Source organism: Melospiza melodia, chromosome 5 (genome assembly GCF_035770615.1).
Source record: "Melospiza melodia melodia isolate bMelMel2 chromosome 5, bMelMel2.pri, whole genome shotgun sequence".
Classification (NCBI taxonomy): domain Eukaryota; kingdom Metazoa; phylum Chordata; class Aves; order Passeriformes; family Passerellidae; genus Melospiza; species Melospiza melodia.
The window spans coordinates 71,376,836-71,401,724 of NC_086198.1; the positions used below are offsets into that span (position 1 = coordinate 71,376,836).

The window sequence follows — 24,889 nt, forward strand, 5'->3', positions numbered from 1 at the left end:
AAGATTTGGCCTAAATGACTTATCCAAGGCTACAGAATTCAATGGCAGAGCTGAGAAAGGATCCAAGGTATCATAATATTTCTGTTTTTAAGTGCATTGTGCCCTGTGAATTTTATAATTGTAATAATGGTTGTTTTTCATGCCATTCTTGAAAAATTCAATCTAGTACTTAAGACATGAAATACTGCAGCCGGACTGGATCCACCCCATGGTGTGCACAAACTAGCACACTCTGTGACTGTGTCCAGGAGTTCATATTGGTACTGTTGTAAACTATTTAGAGTGGACTTGTCACTGCATATCAATTACCTGTTGATTCATACTCTTGGGTGAAAGCAAAAGAGTGTTGCACTTTGTCAATTATTGTACTTCTTTCACTCTGTATAGGAGTGAAAGAAGTACCCTCCCTTCATAAGAAATACTCCAAGGATAAGAAATAATCCAGGAAGATTGAAAAGGGTGAGGAACTCCTCAGAGGCCCTGGACCTACTTGGGCTTACCACAAGGCTGGCTGTGCTTTGAGAAGTTTGGACCAATGACTTCTAAAAGTCACTTCCAAGCTGAATTACACTGCAATTTCCCTTTGTGTGGGAAGGGGAAGGGGTAGAGACTATACAGTGGATATACAGAGACTATACAGAGAGAGACTATTCACCGTGCAAGAGGTGAGCTAGCTCCCCATGTTGCTGTAGAATGGGATTAGATCCCTCTTGCTTGCCACTGAGGACATGGCCTCCTGCTAGGCTACCACTGTAAAATGCCTCTCTGGGAGAGTAGTGAAGATCTGGGAACTAGTTATGGAAAGCAGCTAACAAATATCTTATCTTGTCAAATGGTCTTAGCAGCCACTGCTGTCAGCAGGAGGGAACAGCACACTGTGCATCCCAAGCAGTTCTCAGCTCCTTGCAAATGATACTAAGGTATACCTCAAAATACTTGAAAGAAGTACTTAATTTTTTCTCTTTTCTACCTGCTTATCATTTCACTGTTTTCTTTGCTTGATGCCTTTTTATTGATGCCTATAAAACAAAACCACCTGCCTTGTGCTGCCCACTGCTGCTACTTTCCTTTTCTTTCTGAGGATATGAAATTTTTCCTCAGTAACGTTGAGATGGGAATAATGCCACTCCATGCAACAACCACCAGATGGTAATGAAGAGCAGACTAGTTGAGTGTCTTTTGTAGCTTTAGTGTTTTGCCACAGTGGCAAATTTTGCTTTTACTAGCAGAACTTACAGGTCTAAACACCAATTTGTTCAGCTGCTTACCTCTGCGCCAGTCTGCTTGGCAGTTCTATTTGTATTATCCCCCCAATCATTCTGTTTGCTTTTATACTAAAATATGTGAAAGGGAATATTCTCTACCTAATGCACAAATGCTGATATTATTATTTAGTACAAAAATGTTCTTATTATAAGGAAGGTTTGACTATATTTGGTGTATCACTATATGAGCTATCTCTTGTGAGAAAGTAGATGCAGAACACCTTTAAGTGAGTGTATTCCTTGTGTCTTCTGCTGCCATTATATTTCTCCAAATGTTATGAAGGGCGTGCCTCTTTCAAGATAGAAAGGAAAGTCTGTAAGTGTGCGTGCTTGATGTCAGCAAAGGGAGCAGTATTGAGAAATGAACCAAACCACAGCGAAGTTCTTAGCTGAACACCATTGTCAGTGAAGAGGTTGTGTTGAGCACAGCTCACCAACCCCCCAGCATGGCAACATGAGGGAAGAGCAGCATCAACAGGGCCTCTTAAGCACTGCTAGCCCCAGACCTTAGAGAACCAGAAGTCAGCCCCACAGGGCTCATGAGAAGTCTCAGTTTTACTTACCTGCCTGCAGGATTTTGGGTTCTTTATGCAGTACTTGTAAACCATCCAGGTCAAATTTTCAGGTTTTTCCTGGCACTATACAATCCAGAGACTTTGCAACCTTTCCTTTCCTCCTTTTAAAGAAAAATGAGGCTCCTCCTCCTCTGGTGCAAGCCAGGCACCAGGAAGGCAGGGAGAAAATCACTAGAGCTGTTGCCAATGGCTTCACTGTGGCTTCCATGGAATATTTAAGTCACTCCCCAGGTATCTGCCCATGACTCATAAACTTCTGGGATTAGTAGACATGTAATGACTGGGAACAATGAAGCCTTCCAAGAAAGCAGTTTTTTGGTGCATCTTCTCTCTTGTTCCTTCTGGGAGCAGTTGCCAGCAGCAGGATGCAGCTGTCTTAAAACCAATAGGCAGAGCAGCAGGCTCAGCCTGAAAGCAGGAATCTGAAGGAGACTGCAATTGGGAGCATCCAGCCTTCCTCCCCTCTCCATCTGAGCTACGGCAGCCCCCACAGACTTCCCCTCCTCAGCCGCCTGCCCCTCTCTGCCCTGCCTGTCGCTTCTGAGTGATGCAGGAAGTGTGCAACTGTTGCTCGTGGCAACCAAAAATTTTTGACACACTTTGTATTAAATGTGGGAGCCCTGACAGGGAAAGGCAAGATACAGGGCAGTGTCTTCCCAGGTTCCTCCCCACAACCTTGGCTGCCATATCCTTCACCTCATTGAAAGAGAGACACATTTGTATTGCTTTTAGGAACATCTGCATTTCCCCCTGCATGAAGAGGGTTTTCTTATCTTCTTTTTCTGGAGATGCCCATTTTAGAGACAGAAATCAGGAGATCTCTTCGATTTCCCACTTTGCCAATGAGGACATGACTACAACTTGTCCTGATGGCCCTGGCTGCAGATGTGACATGGGTCAGTGATGTGTCAAATTATATGAGTGTGTGTGCCAGGAAAGTATTGGGGTCAGATGAGAAAGAAGACATGAAGGCACATGAATCCTCTAGTGCTTTCTTGGTGACAACACTTTTTTGCCCCAGATTGCAGTTCCTGCAGTAAATGCTTCCACAAACACTGAGAGGTCCCCTTAAATATAAAGCTCACAGTTTACCTCCTTAAACATCCATGTGTCAATCACTATAATCCATATAAATCTTATTGCAATCAGTAATAGCAATATATACATGTGTGTGTATATATATATATATTTATATTTGGTACTCAAAGGATTTTCTAGTCTTATTCCAAGCAATCAAGGACATATGTGTTAAAATAACCATGGTACTGTAGAGCAGTCTTGTAAATACCATATGTCAGAGGAAAAAATACACAGCTAAATGCATGTCGGCATCAGCTCCTGCAGTTTCGTAGGAGTTCTGGCCATGGAAGTGAAGCAAAGCTGGGCCAGCTGGAGGTTCAATTTTACACAGAGCTTATGCTGTGCTCTGAAAAGACAGGTGAGGATGTGACTAGAAAAATGACCTGGGACACAGCAAACTGGAATTAAGCTCATGTTCTGCTGCAAATTTCTTATATTGGAAGCTGTTACATTTCATGCATTGTGTTGCATTGCCACTTTTTGTGTCTCTATTCCCAGAGAAACAGAAATAACAGAACTTTCTTGTATCTAGTCCTTACTTAGTCTTGTTTATCTAGACTGTAAGTTCTTTAGAGAGGCAAGTGCGTAGGTAAAAACTTTGTGATCAGATACTGAAATAGGAACCTGGAAAAAAAATTTTGAGAACTACATCGGGAAAGGGAACTATGGGGAAGCTGGAACGGGAAGAAGACCCAGAAAGAGCTTATTATCTTAGTGTTCCCAGAGCAGAACTTAGGTTTCAATCAATAGACCCAAAATCTATATTCCTTAACCATAAGCACATCACTAGAGGTGTGGTCAAGGCCCACAATATCCTGGTATCCTCCCTGATTGAAAACTCTTCCCTGAACAGGTAGTACAGACTTTCCCTGAACTCCAGATCAAAGTTTTGATAAAGCTAAGGCATGCAGGTTTCCATGATCTCTGTAATCAGTGTGGATGTTGGAGAAGAAGGGAATGAAAGACCCTTTAGTTTGTACAGTAAATGTATCCGTATATTTTCTTGGTCATTTGCCAAAAAAGGGATTGAGGGTATGCATTTTCCAAAGAATACATCCTCAACCCCTGATTTTTTAAAAAGGATATATGTGAAGACAAGTTGTTGGTTCAAGATTGTAAGAAACTCTACTGATATGGATAGAAACTAAAAAATCCAAGAAATCAATGACTTACCTATTTAGATAAAGAAACATTGAAATACTTGGCAGTGATCCCAGTTTTATCTTCTCTTTTCTAAGAGTTACAGGTTTTTAACTATGCAACATATAGCTGAGCATTAAAGATTTTCACGGCCTTTTAAATCCTAGCTTGTCTGTCTTCATGGATTTGATGCCAAAACTGAATCAGGTAAAAAAATCAGCTGAATAATTAAATCTGCTGGGGGAAAGAATGGAACCTGTGATTTGCCTATATAACCTGTAGTGTTGATAGAGCCTATGGTTTACAAAGGGGGGGAAAAGCAGCAAAACCAAAAAGTACAAACACTGTAAAGGTTAGATAATGATTAACACAAGAAAATAACTGACTTCCTTTTTATTTCCACTTAATCTGATGGCAAAGTAGAAATGGGAAGGGTGATAAGAAAACCTGCTTCTCTGTGTTGTAACAAATAAAAAAATTATTAAGCTGTACTTAAGATCCATAGCTCTGGATAAACCTTCTTTTGAGGCTTGGCCAGAATGTCTGCTTCATCAAAAATCATTAGTAGGATACATCAGTAGAGGGACAGAAAAAAAAATTCTATTTAAAAAATTCAAGTGCTTTCTGAGCATATGGAGCCTGGCAAAAATAGTCCCCTTCTTACAATAGTCCCCGATGGGTGAGATTTCTTCAGAGAAATCTTGGAAGAATTGATGGTAAAAGCTGGAGAAGCTGGGAAAATGCTGAATTCAGCAAACAATTTTGGGGACCATCAATCCAGCCTGTGACCACTAAATCCTTCTTGGAGTCATCAAGTTATTTTAGAGAGATGATATAACCCAGATACTCTGTGAAGAGATCAAAGACCATTTGAAGCAGTACTTTTCAAAACAGCATACATCTGCTGGTGACGAAGAAGAACCTCTGGAGTTTCTGTGTGTTTATGCTACAAATACATTACCAAAAAAACCCCCAGAATAGCTCTTAAATTGTAATTGAGAAAACATTGAAATTTACCAGGGCAATGCATACATCAGAAGTAATAAACACTCAGAGGGGCTATATGTGGCTTACAGGAATGTTTACTGTTATTTTGAACTGCTTTAAGTTCCTTTTTCTTTCAAGTCTAGTTTTGTAAATGCTTCATTAATCTACAAATGATTCAGTTTTTCAGATATCAAGGACAACATTCTGGTTTTGGTATTAATCTGATGGATTTCTTGATAATCATTGCTGGATTTAAGGGAGATTATAACAACTCATGAATTTGAGATGTTTTAGAATTAATTTTCTAAATTTATACAAAGTGAATTTATACAAAGTGAATTTTCATTAGTTTGAGCACCTGTTGGGAGTAAATGCAGTCCTGTGGCACCCAGATACTGCATCAATACAACCCAAAGCAGGCTTGGTATGACAGGAGGGCACTATGTCTACATTTTCTTAGAAAAAACAACATGAGCATCCTTTTAGAAGCCATGAGTATTTCTTGCCCTTGCATGGTATGTCCACAAATCTTGTAACCTGATGTTACTTTTACTGAATGTTACTTCAGTTACCTCACTGAAGTACCTGTACTGAAGAGACAAAAAGTATCAATAATGTTGTTCTTTGTTCTGAAGAACTTGGAAATCATTCAAAGACCAGCTCAGTTCCTAGAATTGATGAAAGGGAGAATTTCTTTGATTTCTAGCTGTAGCAGAACTACTGACTCCAGGCATGGCTTTAGAGGGTTCTGTGATAGCATTTCTCACAACGTTCATGTGGTGAGATCATTACTGGTGAATACCACTAGATTTTCTATTTCAGCTCACCCAGGTGTCTACACATATCCAGAAGGTATTAAAACAATCTAAACCCAAGGGTGTCCCAGCTCTGCCTGGGTGTTCGTTGTCTTCCTCAGCAGCTGCAGTAAGTGACAGTGCCGTAGAGCCATGTTTTGCTCCAAGTTTGTGACTAACCAGCAGGATTCTGCCCAGTTCTCAATTACCCTCTATTGCCCTGACTTTCATTTTTTGAGTTTCACTTCTGTCAGCAAAATTTAACTGATGTATATAAGATAATCTCAGTAGGAAATATTTTCAATATTCTGCAATAAGGGTCTACTTTTTATTTCAAGGGAGAAAAACTTGACACTCTCTTTACTGGAGGTGAGTTCTCAGTATCCCCCTGGCATAGACCATGCTAGAGCAGAAGGTTGATCCAGAGAAACAAATCACAACACTTTACAGAAGATCCCAAGTGGCTGATTAACCCAGAGAAATTTATCTGACTCTGGTGAAATTAGACTTCTGAAGAGCTGTTCATCCATCCTTCTGTTGCTCCTGATCAGATTGATAACGGAGACAGAGCAGTGGACTCTCTCTGTTGTGCTGGTTTTCACCTGTGTGTGGAGTTAAACAGAGCCTCATCAAAAGAGCTGAAGTGACCTTGGTGTGACATCGCACCGTCTGTGCTGTCCAGGTTTGTAAATACTGCACAGGGCGTGTACGCCATCCATAGGCAGGCGGCCCCTCGGTGACGTTTTGGCAGCACATTTGTCATTCCACTAAGGCAGTCAGATCAGAATCCTGTAAAGCAGTCAGGAGATGAGCATCCTTGTCAAAATCTCAGGAAGCAGACTAGTAATCTGCAGAGGCCTGAATAGGGCTTTTAAAATTGGAAGCAGAACTGACTGCCTAGACAGAGTTTTTGAAAGATAAACAGCGTCAGCAGGCTAAATGGATTTCAAGCACAGCTTTAATTGTTTTTCAAGCGAATCAGCAAAGGGGACCCTAGCTGGAGCAAGCTCTGAAGTACAATCAGGAAGATTTCAAATGTACTGTGGTTTTGAAGATGATCAGGCATTTCAGTGCTAAAAGATACTGTAGTAAGTAATGAAGAAAGACATTTCACGGTCGGCATTGAGAGTAAAAGACATGTAGTCATTGGGTCAATTACAATACCTGCCCTATGTGCATGATGAATTTCACCACCCTCATTAAAATTGACATGCACACTGATTTTCAAACCTCAAAGATTGTCTCCGCAGCACACTTGATCAGAAGAACAAGTTTTTTTATTGCCAATACTTACTGCGTGTGGAACACACCCCATTCTCTTCCTTTCCCCCACTCTTCCCCCTCCACCCAACCATCCCAATAGCTTGTGACAGACTAACAACACTTCTGAGTGGATTTTACTGTAATTCTTCAGAATCCCTTGGACCTTGCATAATGGAATTTTTTTGGGTCACCAAATCATGTTTCCTAATTATAGGAATGATAAGAAAAGAAAAAAGAAAAAAATCATCAGATATAATGTGAAACGATTCCCTTATTCTGGCTTTTTTTGCTTTTAGAAACCTGGGATAACCCACTCGCTTCCATCTGTTTTGGGCGCGCTCTGTTTTAACCTTGAAGTCAAAGCTTTCCTTCACCTCCTCTTCCTACCTCTCTCCTGCCAGCTCCTCTCCCGCCGGAGCGGAGAGACCCTCCTGCCCCCAAGCCCTCCTCGCTGGGGAATCATTCTCCCCCGCCCGCTCTCGGGTTTGTTCCCCTGGCGGGGAGCAGAGGCGATCGGGACGAGCGGGGGCTCCGCCAGCGCGGGCACCCCCGCGACGCCCCCGGCCGCCGTTCCCGCGCCGTCACGCGCCCCCGCACCCCCGCAGCGCCGCCCGAGGCAGCGGCGGCCGCCGGCCGGGCCGCGAGGGGAGCGCGGGGCGGAGCGCGGGGCCGCGGGCGGGGCGGGGCGGGGGCGGGCGCGGGGGGAGCGGCGGGCCCGGCGCCTGTTGCCCCGAGAGAGTTAACGGCGCGGGGAAACTCGCTCGCCGCTCCTCCGCCCGTGCCGGGCGCTTGGCAACCGGGGCGCCGCGCATGTGGGACCGCCGGGGGCCGCCGCCCCCCCGCCGGGCCCCGCGTCCCCCTCCCCGCCCCGGACAAGGCGTTTAACGTGCCCAGGCGTGAAGTATGGCATGCAAAGATGGTTTCTGCCAAGGAGCCAGCCATCGCCATGTCCTCGGGTCTCTCCATCGCCCTCCTGCACTGCCTGTGCCTGGCGACCTGGTGAGTAGCCCGGCGGCGGCGGGGGACCCGGGCGGCCGGTCCGGTGCCGCCGCTCCCTCGGGCTCCGGCGGCTCCGCTCACCCGCTCCCTCTTTGCCTCGCAGTCTCACCGGGCCGCCAGGGCAGACCAAAAAAGAGGAGAAATTGTGGCCGGAGAATTTTACCAACATCCTGAACAGCCTCCTGGATGGCTATGACAACCGGCTGCGACCGGGATTCGGGGGTACGGTGGCGGCGCGGTGCCGGCGGCGGGCGGGGGGTCGCTGGGCTGGGGCGGGGGACGCGGCGCTCACCGCTCGGACCGACCCGCTGCCGACCGAAAACGTGGGGGTGTGTCCCCATCCGTGCTGCGGGGTCCGAACCCTCCGGGAGGGGCCGGCGGCGAGGCAGAGGGTGGCCCGAAAGCCCGGGGGGTGCTGCGCAGTCCCGGCCGCGGGGGCCCCGCTGGGGCGGTCCCGGCCTCAGCCCCCGCTTTGCTGCTCTGCCCACATCCCCGCATCGGGCGGCTGCTGCTGCGCTGGAGGAAAAAATAAGCGCTGAGGCTGGTGCGCGTTGGTTTGGTGGGGACGGAGTGACCGGTCTAACACCCGTATTCCTCTCGGTCTTGGCGGGTTTTGACCCGTAAATGCCACGATCGGGTCCTAAAAGAAACAAGTGTACTTTTGGCAGCCTAGGAGGTTAGGTCTAATGGATTCTGTTCCCCTAGTTAGGGAAAATCAGAGCTCAGGTGCCAGTTCTTTACCACAGTTGCTGAAATTCCAGGTTTGATTTAGAAGTCGTAGACTTGATGGCTGTATAGGAATTAGACGTGGCGGGGTTTTAAATTTGCCTTCACCTGTGCTCTGCGTGTGGGGGTTTTGGGCCTCTTCCTTTCCCCAGGCTGTTAAGATGCAGTTTTGTGGTGCTGAAGAAGCAGCCAGACTTGCTGTTCTTTATGATTTTGATGTTTTTGTGCAGGGTCTTGGAACCAAAAATCATTAAGACCCAGGCAAAATAAAAGTTTATTTTGTAATCTGGAAAGAAGGTATTAAAAACGCAAATTTGAAACTAAAAGTAATATTAAAATATTTATTAAAAAATGCTACAGACCTTTTCATGATGCTCAGAGCTGTAATGAGGTTTTTATAGGCTGCTTCCAATACAGGATTGAATGAGATCCTTGCGTAGGTTTATGTTGCAAAATACTTTCTTCCTCCTCTGAAAGTACCTTCTCCATACATGTGATCCATCCACACTGACATGTATGCCAGCACATTCCCCACATGCCATATGCAGTGCTCTCACATGCATGATTGTGATTGTCAAAGGACAGCGCCTGGCACCCATGGACCACTCTCATTATTTTGAGTGTGTGGAATAAATGAGGCCTTCTTAAGTTAGCTTACACATCAAGTGAGAAGGAAGCTAAATTTATTAACACCCGGAGGAGTCATTGGGAACTGATAGTCTTTTGCAATTTAGTCTTTGTGGAGAGGTTACAGACACTTCTGCACGCGTACAAGAGATGTGCTAAGTTTGGCATCATTTTAGGTTGAATGCCAAGTAATTAGTCATCTAGAAAAGATGCTTTATGAGCATTATCAGATTTCCAAAATTAAACAACCACTAAATATGTAATATATGGTGATTTTTATTTTAATACAGTTGTCCTTTGCCAGATGTTTTGCAAGAGTAGGTATTTTTCCCCTGTAAGTGTGGAAGACTTTCAGAAAACGCAATCAAGGAGAAAAAGTTCATTGTATCTTCTTGAACTTTCACATTGGGAATATTGAAGTAAATGAGAGAGAGAAGCAAAAACTCAGATTTCAGCCTGGGGAAAACATCTCTGGGCCAATATTTCACAAAATGGATATTATTTTGCTTCTTCCTTCCTCATAACCATCTCTATGGCTAACATTTAACCACTCATCTTTGAGTTTTGAACTTTTAAGTAAAACATGGAGGAAAATGCTTTGGTTTTAAAAATGATGCTTGCCTCCCTAGCTCCTTACAGTGAAAATTATCTACACCCGATTTGAGAAGAACAACTTTGGATTAAAAAAACCAAAAGCAAAACCAACCAAAGAAAGAAATTTCTGTAACTGATCAGATTTCACTTTTTGACATTGCTCAGAGTAATAACTACAGACCATTTATTCAAATAGAGAATACAAAAATCAATTTTTACCTTTATTTTGGGGCTTTTTCCTGATAAATCTTTATCAGAAGTGGGATTTGTAGCTCGAAAGTGGGTCACTCACTAGTTTATAGCATTGCAAGCAAAATGTCAGAGGGGATGGGAATATTCAGAGATGGAAAGTGTAGTGTGTTTTGGGAATGTTAAAGCTACATCACCTTCTGATGAACAGCAGAATACTTATTTTTGTTTTCTTCTTGAAGCTGATTCACCATCTAGTTTTCACAGGGCCTGAAATGAAAGTTTTATTTTAAGAACAAAAGGCCTCACAGAGAACTAACTGATGCTGATTTTAAACTTCATATTGATGAAAATATTTCTAATTCTGGCACAAATTATGTTTAAAATCAGACTTGGGGAGGTAGCCAAATTCTGAATTTTGCTGGCATGTTACAGCATTACCACAAATAAAAATACATGAAGATAATTCACACGCGGAGCAAAGTAGAAAATGTTTGATTTTGGAAATTGCCTACAACTGGATCAATATTCTCCATACTATCATTAATTTGCACAATTTTTGGTAGTTTTGGAGGAGAAGTCAGATTGCCTCAGCATGCTTACAAATGTTGACGTGGTCTCCCAGGAGAGTTGTGAACACCAGTGGAGTATGTGGAAGCTTCTGTTGGTGGTAGATATGCATTGACACCTTGAACCATAAGTTCACTTAATTAAATGAATTTAATAAACTTAAAAAGTTGCTGTCACCTTAAGATGCACTGCGAAGTTTGGTAATGTGAGAAACAAAACCAGATGTGTTTATTAAAAAGGTTACTAAAAGACCATTTAGGTGAAAGTTCAATTAAGCTGAGGCAGGGGGAGAATCTAACTCTCTAGATTTGCTACTCTTTAGTAGCAAAGAAATGTCACCTAGCAATTGAATGAAATAAAGCAGAATGGGCAGTTTCATGTAGGAAAAGAAAAAAGCCCTGCAACTGCTGTCAGGAAGACTTTAAATGCATAAGAGTTTTGAATTTGGGTAGATGGAAGGTATTTAGAGACTAATGAGTAAAGTAATGCTGTATGATGTTTGAAAATAGTGTGATGGAAGTGAAGTTAGTTCATTTCCTACACTGTATGTTCTGTTATACCCTTATCCCGAATTTCTGCATGCAATTTATAATCCAAGTAGGTTTTGTGGTCAAAACCACTCTATAAAAACAGTGTTTTTACAGAAACTGCTTGTAGTGACATTAATTAAAATCATCTGCTGGAAAACTTTGAGCGTACTACCAGAGTACTATTTTGATTCAGCTGTAAAAGTTTGAAGTAGAAGCATTTCTAGGTAAACCCTGTCTACAGTTTTCATCTGCTTTTAAAATTTTGTATATTACATTAAATTTCAGAAGCTTTATTTTCTCTGAAAATCACCTTATTTTCTGGTCGTTAGTTTCAAACTGACAGTAGAAGTCCAAAGTCTTTGAAAGGAGCCTTATTCACTTGAAGTAAAAAGCCCGGGTCTGATTTGCCATTTTAAACCCTTGCATGGTTTCAGACTTTACCTGAGTGACTCTTGACATTAGTAAGGGCCTGCAAGAGCTGATTCAAACCTGTATTGGATAGTAACTTTGAAAAATATGCTGATGTCTTTGAAATTGGCCATGATACAGTACCTAATCACACTTAAACCTAGACTTAGAGATATAGGAAGGAATAAGGAGACTGAAGCTGATGAGAATGACAAGACTGTGTGCTGCTGTGTATCTGCTAATTTTAATGAATTGTGCCTTTCAGACAACATCTGATCTCTGGTATCTTGCTTTTACTGGCCAGTTGTATGGCCAACCAAAGAAAATAAGTGGTGTGTGACTTGCCTCCTGCCCCAGGCTCTCAGATTGGCTGTGGAACCTACTGACCACAAGCTGTGGCATCACCCACAGCCTGCTGCTGATGTGTTGAGGTGTGGTTGCCCATCAGCTGGTGAAAGATGGAGCCCTCTCCCTTCCTGAGTTCTGTTAATTTGTGTGAGGTAGAACCTGGCACAAGTTTTGAGTCTCACTATCGACTACTGGTGTTAGCTCTGTGGCTTTCTCTTTGGAAATTGCCACATCTGCTGCTGACTCCTGAATAGAAGGCATAGGACTGTGTTCATCCATTCCCCTTTTACTTTTCTTCCTCCCTTTGTGTTCTTTCCCACGATCTTGTGATTGAGTGCAGCTCAGTAGTGCAGCTGAGTACTTGGTAGAATTAAATATATTGGCCATTGTCTCCCCTAGGAAGGGTAGGAGAAGGTTTCTGTGCCCCTTTAGTCTGTGTGTTCTTCAGCTGATGAACAGCATTTCTGAAGAGTTTCATTTCCTGTCTATGCAGGACTTTAGTCAGAAAATAAACACAGAATACATTTGAAGTGCAAAGGCAATTTTCTCTTTTTAGAGAAAATAAAAATATCTGCATGATTATTTGCTCTTACTAGGAACTCAGGCGTACCTTAAAGGTTCCATTGCTCAGCATAATAGATATTATAATTTATTTTTACTATTTAGATTGCAAAAGGACTTGAAGTGAGCATTGAAAAGGGAAGTGGGTCATTTTTTTTTCCCAGCAGTTGTCCATTCTTTCTCAGCTGGTGAAAGCTGATGACTCAAAGCTTAACAGGATATGGTGTTAGATACCTGTAGGTGACAGATTTGAATTTGGCCTCCGTTAGTAATGCTTGAAGTCATTACCATCTGTCTGTTGTTCAGTGATCTGTGTAAAATTAGCTGATATTCTTAGTCCAGTTCTTAGTAGACAGGTGTCCACATCATGAAAACTGGCACCAGTAGCAGGCTTATTGGCTGGCTCAGCAGAGATGTTTTGCTGATAAATAGACAAAGAAATAGTAGTCTCCTAATTTCTGGAGGTGTACTTTTCCCTTTTCAGGTTCAGACATGCTGATGGATGAACATACATAGAGACAAAGGTTATTGCGTGCTGCTGCGTTTGTTGTATTGTAATTTGATAGAGAATGTAGCCCATGTGTTTGAGTTCTGCATTAATTTTTTAAAAATGCCCTATCTACTTCTGGCTTCTGAGCAGAATTCTTACATATAGCAGGTGACCTTAGCTGTTCTTTCTGATAGAATGAAACAAGAGAACATATTTCATATGATGGGTTTTTTTTTTTCTTTTTTTCCTCACTTAAAAAATGTCAACCCTATTCAGGCAGCAAGAACTTGGACAGAGAAAACACCAAATCTTTCACACATAGTTATATTTAAAAAAAAATCTGTAGCAACTACTTTTTTTTTTTTTTTTTTTAATGTAGCCGTAGGAACTGATGTAATATGATTTTATGTGGTTTATATATCCTGGGATTGATCTCATAATAGCACCAATAACTGCACAGCATAACTGCACTTTGTATGTTGAAACCTTTGTACAGGCTTGTTTGTTAATGTTTCCGATTAGTTGCAGGACCCTTGATGGCAAAATTTGCAATATACAGAAAGCTTGTTTAGGATTTGAGTGTTTACATACAGCAGGGATCTCTGCAGTGACAGTTGCCTATGGAGACGCAGGGATAATGGAAGTCTTTCACTGGGAGCTGTGCTGCAGTTCATCCCATATGTTGACATAAAGTGCATGGGAGAGCTCTCTTGCACTCCTCTTCCCAGGGTTAGGGCCTGGCATCACTTCTTCAGCCCACATGTAACATCTATAACACTGAACTATTCTGGCTTTTTGCAGGGGTTGCTTTTAATCCTGCCTGAGCTTCTTTAAAGTATATTATCTTGCAAGCAGTGATTCAGACGTAACTGTTCCCACTGCAGTGTGTAGGACTCTCCTCCTATTTCATTGACACAAAAATACACACCAGTATGATATAAATAGTTCTTTAGCATTCCTGAAGATTTATGGTGGATAGATACTTTGTGAAGATCCATTGAGGGGTAAGCCCAAATGGTCATATTTAAAGTTAATTTGCCTTCTTACAACTCACTGCATTTTATTGCCAGTAATAGAGCGTTAAGGATTCTAATAGGATCTTCTGCTTGCAGAGCCTGAGTTGATTAAGTGGTGCAACACATTCGTTTTGGAGGGCTGCTTAAATCACCAGTAAAAGTAGGTTAGGTGACTACAGATCACCTCCTCGTTGACAGGAATTCCCACGATTAATAATAGTTTAAAAAAGAGGCAGCAGCATGACTCACTATTTATACCCCCGCTATTGTTACCAACTATGTTTTCTTCTAGAACAAGAAGAATAAGAGGTAGGTATTGGTGTCGCCATAGATACTCCTGGGTTGGCATTAAGTACTGGGATGTGCTGGAAAATCCAAGATGTGTCACTTCACAACTGTTAAGGCCAGTGTAGGTGGAAGACGTGGAGCATGAAAGGGCTGCAATTGGAGAGAAAGCATTAAGGAGATAATCAGCTTCACTGTCTTTGCTCCTACCAGACACTGAACTGTTTGGCCAAGGCCAAAGGCTGCAAATCAAGGATTTGTATGTCTGTACTAGCTGGATAACTGTTATGATGTTTAAAGTATCTCTAGATACACATTCATCTGCCATTTTCTAGTGGAATAAGGTGTGATTTTCACATCTGTTTTGTTACTCTTCTGCCATCATGTTGGACAAGCAACTGAAATATATTTGTGGCCTCATAATTGTCTGAGAGTTCCTGCTTCCTTCTTTCTCATGGGTCATACTAATAAATATTTGAGGGCAGAATAGCAGTTACTGGAGAGTGAATTCAAACAATTCAAACATGGTTTTAGTCTTGTGCTGCTGCTGCAGTGTTTCTAAATAGCATTAACTTGTAGGCTTGGTGATTTGGAGATTAGCTTCTTGATATTAGCTTCCCCCTTTCTGAGAAACTTCAAAAACCAGTTGCAATGCCTATCGTCCATGAAGCTGTAAGCATTTAATAAAACAAAAGAAATCAATGTCTGAGGAGAAGCCGCTCACGCCTGTAGGAAAATCTGACCCTTTGCTCAATTTGGTATGATTGTAAAATTACAGTGTTCTGTGAGCTAAAGAAAAGACTATACCATCAGAGGAAAAGCACTTAAAGGTCTGGGATTTATTTAAGGACTATTCCTATTTAGTTTCTTAGAACTAACAAGTAAAGCAGTTCCTGAAAGGAATTCAGGCACTTGTCTCTGTTACTCAGTAAAAAGGGAGTATTGAATATTGAACTCAGTTCCTGAAAGGGAATCCTTCAGGAACTGAGTGCAGTATTCAGTATTCTCTTATTATTGAGTAACAAAGACCAATTCCTGTATTTTCTTATTAAAGCTATGTGGGAAAATGAATTTTTCACTTCTGTAGAACTGATTGCAGAACTATTTCAAGATCAAATGAAATAAATATCTATCTATTTAAATCAACCCTGGGTAAATTTTAAAAGTGTACTTATGGGAGATCAGTGGTAATTGAATCTCGTCTATTTCTACATGCAAGTATGACTGGGCTTTTCTCTGCTATTTTCTAGCACTGTAGATAAATGTCTTCACTTCTAATCTCTTGGAGCTCTTCTGCTCTCCAGAAATCAATATATTCAGGAAATGTCATTGGACCATGTGGTTAGTAAAATGAGCGATTGTGGATTTCCCTGAGTGATGAACGCTTTATTATTTGGAGAAAGGGGAGCAGCTTCCATGTTCAGGCAGTAACCCATTGCAAAACAAATGGCTTGGTATGAAAGTGTGTAATCTGGAACTTGGTGGTTGCTTCTTAAAAGCCTCTTTGAGACAGACATGCCAAACTATACAACTTTCCAGGGATCTCTGAGCTACCAACTGTTGTACAGTGGAATTTCTACTTTTATTTTGAAAAAATGCCCTTCTGAGAAACTTAGCTTCCAGCAAAGTAATCTTTTTGACATTTAGATGAAAAATTCTTAGCTTTTCATCTCTAAGTAATAGGCAAATTCTATAGTAAAAAAATTTTGCATGGTTCTCTTTTACTTTTTGTTCACAGCTTGAGACTTATTCTAGGTGCAAGAACTTCAATTTCCCTATTTTCCCATTGCTTACTTCTTTTTTTATCTTTTACCATTTGATTCAAAGTGACATCTGTGAAGACTGATTTTTTAGAATTTTTTTTCTTTTCAAGTGGGACATTCTTCTGCTGCTAACTCTGTTGAATCTTTCCTTCTTTCATTTTTAGATTGCAAATATTATGATAAAACCTGATTTATCAGACTTGAGCCACTTATCCTTTATAGTAATTTGAGCTGTAGGGGTTTAGAATCTGGTTGTGAATTTGTAGATGATGCATTTTGTTTTCAAACAGATACCGTTTGGTAAGACCTTTGGTAGATTTCTTTATCAAACTTATAATGTGAGTTAATTACCTGAATTAAACTGTTAGCTAATGCTTTGATCACAAAATTGTCATAACAGCGGATCATGATTAGCAGCCTTCTAGATTATTACATTAGGAAGAGACCTAAATCCCAGTGAAATTAGTGCATGTTTTCTGTGGTTTAAGGGGAAATGTAGAGTGTACGGAGGAGCAAATGCCCATTTAAGACTTCAAGGTAGTAAAAGAAATAATACATTAAAATGAAACTGCTTTCTCTGGTGGTTGATTTGCCATAGGGAGTTGTGAGAGTGCAAAACCTCTGTTCAGTGCACTGTTTTTGGCAGTGTCCTACGTATCTTTGGTTCTTTCACGACAGACATTGTAGCAGAATGTGCATCTTGGTTCAAACCCTCAAAGGTACTTAGACCTCCAACTTTTATTTTGGATATTAGTATTAAAGCACTTAAGTACATCTCGGGAAGTGGATGCAGTTCTTGATCCTGCGATACTAAATTACTTGGTACATAGCATGCTAATGTCTGTTGCCCAGTTATTGCCTGTAGGTCCAAATATTAGTAATAAATGCTTTGAGGAAAGTGGATTTCTGGGATTCAGTGCTTGTTGTAAGGTAGAATGGTGTTTTCAGTGAGCCTTTTAATTTTTTAGCATCAGTTTTCTTAGCGCTTGAGTCAACTTTGGTTTTCTGAATGGGGATTTGCATGGCAATGCTGCTTTTGATTTACTTATGTGGTAAAGGTAATTGAGAAGTGCTTCTTATTTGAGACTTATCTGAATTGACCTCTGTTTGCATTTTGCTCTTGCTCGTCCACAGAACCCTGAAAGCGGTAACTGTTCACACACCAGGATCATTTATGGGAATTATTGACCTGCAAAATTCAAATTTTCTTGCTCACTTCCTTTTCATACATTAGGTCCTGTTACTGAAGTCAAAACAGATATATATGTCACCAGTTTTGGACCTGTTTCTGATGTAGAAATGGTATGTATTTCTGGGATTAAAATGCTATTTCCTGGTTCTGAGAAACCATTAGCTGCAGTAGGAGTGGATGCTTCATCTGTACTGTTCTGTCAATCATGCAAATTAGGCAAGATTAGTAACAGCTTAATTTACAGGTTATAATTAGATACATAAGGCCTGATTCTGGTCACACTTTCAGTGGGTTTTGGCTGGCTTAAGAAATTCACTTCATGGGATTTAAAACAGATTTTCACGGCACAGAGGCAGAATCCAGCCTTGCAGGGAGTGTCCAAGTAAGTCTACTGTGGGGAAAATGTGTAATATATTTGAAATTGCTTATCATTTCTGAAACTTGTGGTATGCTCAGGTGAATAGTAATGACATCACTTCAAAAATACTTGTTGACGTTTTCATTTCAGATGAATGCCCTTTGCTGATCTTTGTGCTCCTTTAAGCATCACTCTCAGCAAATGTTTGTCTGAAAAGAGTTTTCACAAGTATATTCAGAAATTAAATGTCCAAGTCACATGCATGAAACAGTAACAGAGGAGAAATATTACATTTGCATGTTCTGTTATTTGTGGCTGAATGGCTTTTGATTTCAAGGTCAAATCCAGCAAAACTCTCATCAACTTCTCAAATACAGTGATGCACCCTTAAATCATGCAGCAGTTGATCTTTTTATAACATAATCAAGAAATCCCATGGAAACAATGCACCCTTATGTGTTGAACTGAACTTCTTCATGGAAAAAGCAGTTTCAGGGTAGTAATTTTCTTCCCATATAGTGCTGTTGTTCACTTTGTGTTGCACCTGATTTAATTTCGTTATATGGAAAGGTATGTGATAGTAAGGTATTTTTTTCCAGAGCTGCAGTTGTGACAGCACTCGAATGTTGAAATGCATCTTACCCCTTTTTTGATTATCACATGCAGGATGATGCTTTTCAGAGTGTCAAGGGGTACAAGAATGTGGTCCCAAGAAATCTAGTAATAAGTGCCTCAAATCTGCAGTGAGGGCTGCACGTCATCTCTCAGGTTTCATTTTCAGGGGAAGTTATTAGTTGTACTGGAGCATATATCTAGGCAGAAGTGACAACATGGACTGAAGATGGGTAAGGAACTTGAAAAAGGAAAGTTTATTTCCCCTTTCTTCATTAAGGATGATTTAGGAGGCTATTTAGGGATGCAGGAATTGTTTCTGGAATACTCTTCAGTTAATATATCCATTAGTGACCCAATGTAATCTGAATGTGGCTGCACTCATAAAACTTGCTGCAACAGTGACGCGTGCTATGGTCTCAGTACAGGGGAGGTCAGAACGTCTTTTTAGTTGCTTTTGTACCCATTTTCATTTTATGAATGGCTTTCATTTAATGAAAATGGTTGAGACCTTATATTACAAAATCTGTCAGGTAGAAGCTAATAACAGAAACTGCTACTTATGAGTTATGAATTTGCCAGCAAGAAATGACACTAGAGGAGACACTTTTCATGGATTGACTGTAAATCACAGTGGAGGATACAGTTGAGGAAAAGAAGATATGCAATCCTAAGATGCATTACTAGTAGTCATGCCTCCTGCCAATGCAAATAGTTACGGTTTTACAAGTAATTTCAATGGAGACATTATGCAGAAAAATTTGCAATCTAGTCAGAAAACATTGCTTAACAACAAAATCAAAACTGCAAGGTAGAAAGGACTTAAACGTGACCTTTTTCATTGCCACATGGCAGCTTTTTTGTAAAATGCTTTAGCTTCCTGGGATGAGAAATGCATTCTTTCATCCATTCATTCACATCTGATTTCTCATGATGTGCCTCTGTCTGCTGTTCTGCAGTTGTTTGCATGTTTTCTTTGGAGCATCTGAGTGACTTTTCTGAGGAAGTTAATGGAATAGTTACATACTTTTAAAAAATGTAGATATATATGCAAATCTCTATATAGTTTATTATCCCTGTTTTGTGGGCATGGCAAAAGATTTACTTAGCTTTCCTCAGTTAAAAGCTTACTTTCCATGAGATGAAGCTGGGTTTTCTTTCTTAACTTTAAAGTGGAACTAATCATTTGTCCTGGTATTTTCAATTTAGCCAGCAGCAGCTGATCAATGGATATATTTTCTTTAAAAATCTGTTGACAATTCTTGTCAGAGATAATTTTGTTTCCAGTTATATGCTTGACTTCCAACTCAGTTGTCTGCTTCCTTGAACTTAATTAGGTTAATTATTCCTTAATGATTAAATGTGTAGCAGTTTATTGATATGACTAATGTAAAAAATTAAGCTATTAAGAAATACACAAGACACTTTAATTGGTGGAAAGATGTTTTTGTAGTGGACTTAGGATTTTCTTCTCTAATGATTTCTTTGCTCCTGAGGGATTTCTTCTTTTACAGGAAACACACATGCAAATGTGATCTTTGTTTTTCTGCAATTTAATACAGGAATATACAATGGATGTCTTCTTTCGTCAGACATGGGTAGATAAAAGATTAAAATATGATGGCCCTATTGAAATTTTAAGACTTAACAACTTGATGGTTTCGAAGGTATGGACTCCTGATACTTTCTTCAGGAATGGGAAAAAGTCTGTTGCACATAATATGACAGCCCCAAATAAACTCTTCAGAATAATGAGAAATGGCACCATCCTGTACACAATGAGGTATCTAATGTATTTGTTTGACTTCTTACAATTACTGTATGCAAAAGTTGTACTGCCTAGACAAAATGGCAACCAGAGACTATTTAATTTGTTCCATTATAGGCTTACAATAAGTGCAGAGTGTCCCATGAGATTAGTGGATTTTCCCATGGATGGTCATGCTTGTCCTCTCAAATTTGGGAGTTGTAAGTTGCAATTATCAAATTTCTTGTGACTACAGAATTTAAATAGTAGAATTAAATTTTAAGCAGTTACTAGACTTTATGAATTTAGAGAGTTATGTCTTGATATGCAATCTCTATGCAGAAAAAACTCCTGTTAATTTCCTCAATACTTCAATTTAGTACCTCAAAAATTAAACCCAGAGAACTAAAAAGCAGGTGGTGATTCAGCTATTATGTTAAACCCCACTACTCTGGACACGCAGTTGCTTGAAATTTGTTGTTTTTCTTGGTTCCTGGGGAGGAATTGGATACTCAGTGAAGTGAGAGGTTATCTGGATTAGAGAAACTTACCTTTAAACAGCCGGGTAAAAGACACCTAGGGAAGCAGGTTAGCTGACTTTCTCTACAGATAGTGGAAGCACATTGGCATCTTAAGAAAGAGGTGTAGGTTATGTGTAGAGATTTGATGTCTATTTGTAATTGTCTGTCTGCTGGCCTGTAAGAGGAGTTTGGATGGCAAGTTTAGACAAAATAAATAACTTTTTAACTGGTGTGAAAAATCTTAGTGCAGATGACTTTTCTGCTTTGAAGTCAGATGTAGGTTTTTGAAAAATATCCAAATTTTGGATAGAGGAACAGTTTGGGATTGCTGCATAAAAACTAGAGAGGGTAGCTGTGGTTCCCTGATGTGAATCCAAAGCAGAGACCTCTGAGACCCCCTGGAAATGGTTGGTGCACTCCATTGACTATCTTGTTATTCTTTTAAGCCTTCTTGGTCACTGACTTCTCTGCTTTAGACCCTCCAATGGCTGGACATTAATCTGTTCTCCTTGACCCCAGAGCTCTGAAGTCAGGAATTGCTGCAGAGCCTTCAGAGATTTTGCATTGCATAAATTTAACTTATACAGCTGGATAGTCAGCCTGAACAGAGGTATGAAAGACACAGCTCTGATACGACTTTTCATCAGTGGAAGCCATGTGCTGCAAGATTTGCCTTTGATATCAGTTCTATGATAGGGGGGATTTGATAGTGGGGGCTCATTCATAGTAACAGCTCTTCAGACAGAATCACCACTCAGCAGGAATTGCTGAACACTAGTCTGATGTTTCCCACAGTGAAACTTGAAATAACATGTAACCATTTCAAATGTAAGACTGATTTGATTCAATTTTAACAGGAGTTTGGACTGTGTAGGGATTGAATGCTAGCCCTAAGACATGTCTTTTGAATTAAATGTAAAATGTTTCTTTGTGTGTGCTTATTTTGGGGCCATTGTGAATTCTTTGCTGACCTACGGTTTCTGGCAAATATTTTAAACAGAAGTTTAAAATGTTGCCATTTTTAGTATAATCATCTTTTTTTTTTTTTTGTAAAGTAATGTGCGCCCAGCCTTCAAAATATATCTTCCTTGTACATACTCTTTTCTTTTTTATATTAGTATATTATAATGGTAAAATTATAGTTAGAAATTGCTGAAATAAAGATAAACTTTACATGCCCAGTAAGGGCTGATCCATAAGGAATTTATGTTTAGTCTTCACATTCATATTTGAAGTGAATTTATGTGTGACACTTGACATATTACCTCAGCTCTTATTTATTCTACTCCAAGGGTGGCTTTTTGGGGGTAACTTAACATGAAAGGTATCTTCTGAAGTTGTTCATGTATGTTTTACTGTTTGGTTTCAGTAGCTTTGGTTCTTAGTAAGGCATGAGAAAAAAGTTTCCTATTTATGCAAACTGATGCTGTGTTGTAGATGCTTATCCAAAGAGTGAAATGATTTATACCTGGACAAAAGGACCTGAGAAGTCAGTGGAAGTTCCTGAGGAGTCTTCCAGTTTAGTTCAGTATGACCTGCTTGGGCATACGGTATCCTCTGAAACTATAAAATCTATTACAGGTAGGAATCTCATCAGTAAAAGTCAACTTGAGGTAAAACTAACCTGTAACATTGCCCAAAGCCTTTTTTCTTTTTCTTCCTGTACGTTTTATTCTACTGAATGTCATAGGGTATGTATTAAGGGCTGAGGGTGTAAATCTGAATTAGGTTTCTGTCCTTGAGATTTACATTTGCAGATTCATTACAGTAGATTGCGACAGTCTTTCAGAAAGCTAGAATGAGATCATTACTCCAAGGGACAAAATGAGCATTTAATCACTGCTTAAAATGCAGTTTGAAGAGTCGAGAGGATGCCTGGGTGAGGAAGTAATTTCTCAGCACTGTATCCACATTATGTGCAAAAGACTTCCTTTGTTTGGTGGTGCAAACAGCTCGGGATAGAAGTACAGCATACAGAATGGGTTATTAAAACCATAAAAACCCTCTAGCCAGATAAGGGTAGGCACAAATACATTAGTCACAATAGATACTTCTGCTGATTTGTGCTGTAAGAAATAAGGCAAATGGCAACTACAGGCATCCAAAATGACTGAAGTATCACTGATGAGCAGTGTGGTGATAAACAAGCATTTTCCCAAAATATTTTTAAAATTTGGAATCGTTTTCTAAGCATCAGCAGGTTTGGGTGTTGTGAGATAGTCAAAATGAAACCAGTAAAGCAAACATACTTGATGTATTGCTCTATGGATGGTTTACTCAAAGATAAAATGGCATTTTGCAATTCACTAGAAATTTACTTCTCAGCATATAGATTATTATGAGTTAATAAAAAAAAATTCCTTGGTGTCCCAAAAGGCTCATTCTGTAGTGCTTTATTGTAGACAGTTTGTTGTGTTTATGGTAAAACTGCTTTTTTGGTCTGTTTCTTAATATGAATTACAACATTCTAGATAAATTTAGAGTATTTTTAATTCTTCTCAATGATTTGTTTCATTATCATAGTGGGACTGACTTAAAAATCTAGCAAAAAGTTGAGATGCTTGAATAACATTTGATGTGTATCATTGTTCTTAATTTTTTATTCAGCAGGTAGGTACTACAATGTTACAGATACTGTGGTAGGTAGATAAATTGTGTTGTTGGATTCTCATCTTCAACAGCTGTCAAAAGGATTTTTAAAATCCTGCTTATACTGTAAAATGTAATTCAGTATTAGTTGTATTATAGCATTTTTGATATCAACTTCTGTGTAAGGACCTACTCTTTCTGGGATTTTTAAACAAACCTTCATTCATTCTTGTTCTAAGAAGATACCTTTCTGTGAATGTAAAGATCCATGAATAGCATTACCTTAAACAATCCTACTTGAGAGTCTGAAACAAATTTTATACACAGAAAAATATTTTCTTTTGGTTTTTTTTAGGTGAATATATTGTTATGACAGTTTATTTCCATCTGAGACGGAAAATGGGTTATTTTATGATTCAGACCTACATCCCATGCATTATGACCGTGATCCTCTCTCAAGTTTCATTTTGGATAAATAAGGAATCAGTACCTGCTAGAACTGTTTTTGGTAATTATTTCCTTTTTTTAAACTTTTTCTTGTACTTGCTCTTTTAATAACTCTCACTAGAATAGGCCTTTTCAGTGCCTTGGGGTATACTCCATGCTATTGCAGAAACAAGGGGATAGTTTAAATTCAGAGTATATTCCATGCTATTGCAGAAACAAGGGGATAATTTAAATTCAGAGTATATTCCATGCTATTGCAGAAACAAGGGGATAATTTAAAGTCAGAGTATATTCCATGCTATTGCAGAAACAAGGGGATAATTTAAAGTCAGGGGGAATCTTGCTGTTGATGTATGAAGAATGTTGTTGAGTGAATCCTTGGACTCTGAGGAGAAACTTGGAATATATAGCCAGGTGGCATGGTAACCTGTGGCAAATGGCTCTGCAGCTCTAGGGATTCTACCTGCTTGAGGGAACAAAACTGGAAAGACCTGGCTCTGAGTAATACACTCAAGTCCTTAGTCTACATCCAGATCAGGTTTATCCTCCAGTGGATAGTAGTGAAAGTACTTGAACTCAAGGTTTATAGAATACTTGTACAATAAATTGTTTTGGAGTGTGTGAGATGTTCCAATATCTTGTTGTGAGGTATCTGTGTCATCAGTGGAAGCTCGCTATGAATAAGGTTTAGATTCTGTTACTGTAATTTCATATTTAGTGCTTTTCTTTCCTTTCTGCCACTGCCATCATGAAAATGAATTAAAAAAGCAAACTGATCACAAGATATTAAAATTGATCTTTTCAAAATACAGCTTGAATGAGGTGGCACAGTGAAAATAACAGAAAATCTTCACTGGAAGACAAAGTGCAAGAATCTAAATGGAAATATGTTTCCTAACAAAGAAATAGGATAAAAGCATTTAAAAAGCTGCCCAAAGCAGGAAGAGAATGCTCTACTAAAAGCCTCTCTATAGACTGCTAGATGCTGGCAAGAGTAATAGGGACAGTTGTACTGGCAGCTCCAAGTCTTGCAGAAGAATGATTTAATAAAGAAAATTCTGACAAAGACTGTCACTAAACTGATATTGTCACAGGTTACCTCCTTGTTTTTGGTTAATGTTTGGTCATTTATTTTACTTTACCCTATTTTTACATCTATTAAGAAAATGTTTTTAGAAACAATTCAGACAAAGTTTTTGCTTGAAGTGGACAA

General features: G+C 39.8%; 1 protein-coding gene across 1 annotated transcript in view; it reads left to right on the forward strand.

Annotated features, from left to right (window-relative positions):
- The first annotated feature begins 7,966 nt into the window (after window positions 1-7,966).
- GABRA4 (gamma-aminobutyric acid type A receptor subunit alpha4) overlaps window positions 7,967-24,889 on the forward strand; it is a 46,114-nt gene continuing 29,191 nt past the window's right edge. The window contains exons 1-7 of the mRNA XM_063157344.1: window positions 7,967-8,103; window positions 8,207-8,325; window positions 17,445-17,512; window positions 19,935-20,155; window positions 20,258-20,340; window positions 22,078-22,221; window positions 23,585-23,737. Of these exons, the coding sequence (XP_063013414.1) occupies window positions 8,021-8,103; window positions 8,207-8,325; window positions 17,445-17,512; window positions 19,935-20,155; window positions 20,258-20,340; window positions 22,078-22,221; window positions 23,585-23,737 (871 nt within the window). The 5' untranslated portion in view covers window positions 7,967-8,020. The remainder of the gene's footprint in view (window positions 8,104-8,206; window positions 8,326-17,444; window positions 17,513-19,934; window positions 20,156-20,257; window positions 20,341-22,077; window positions 22,222-23,584; window positions 23,738-24,889) is intronic.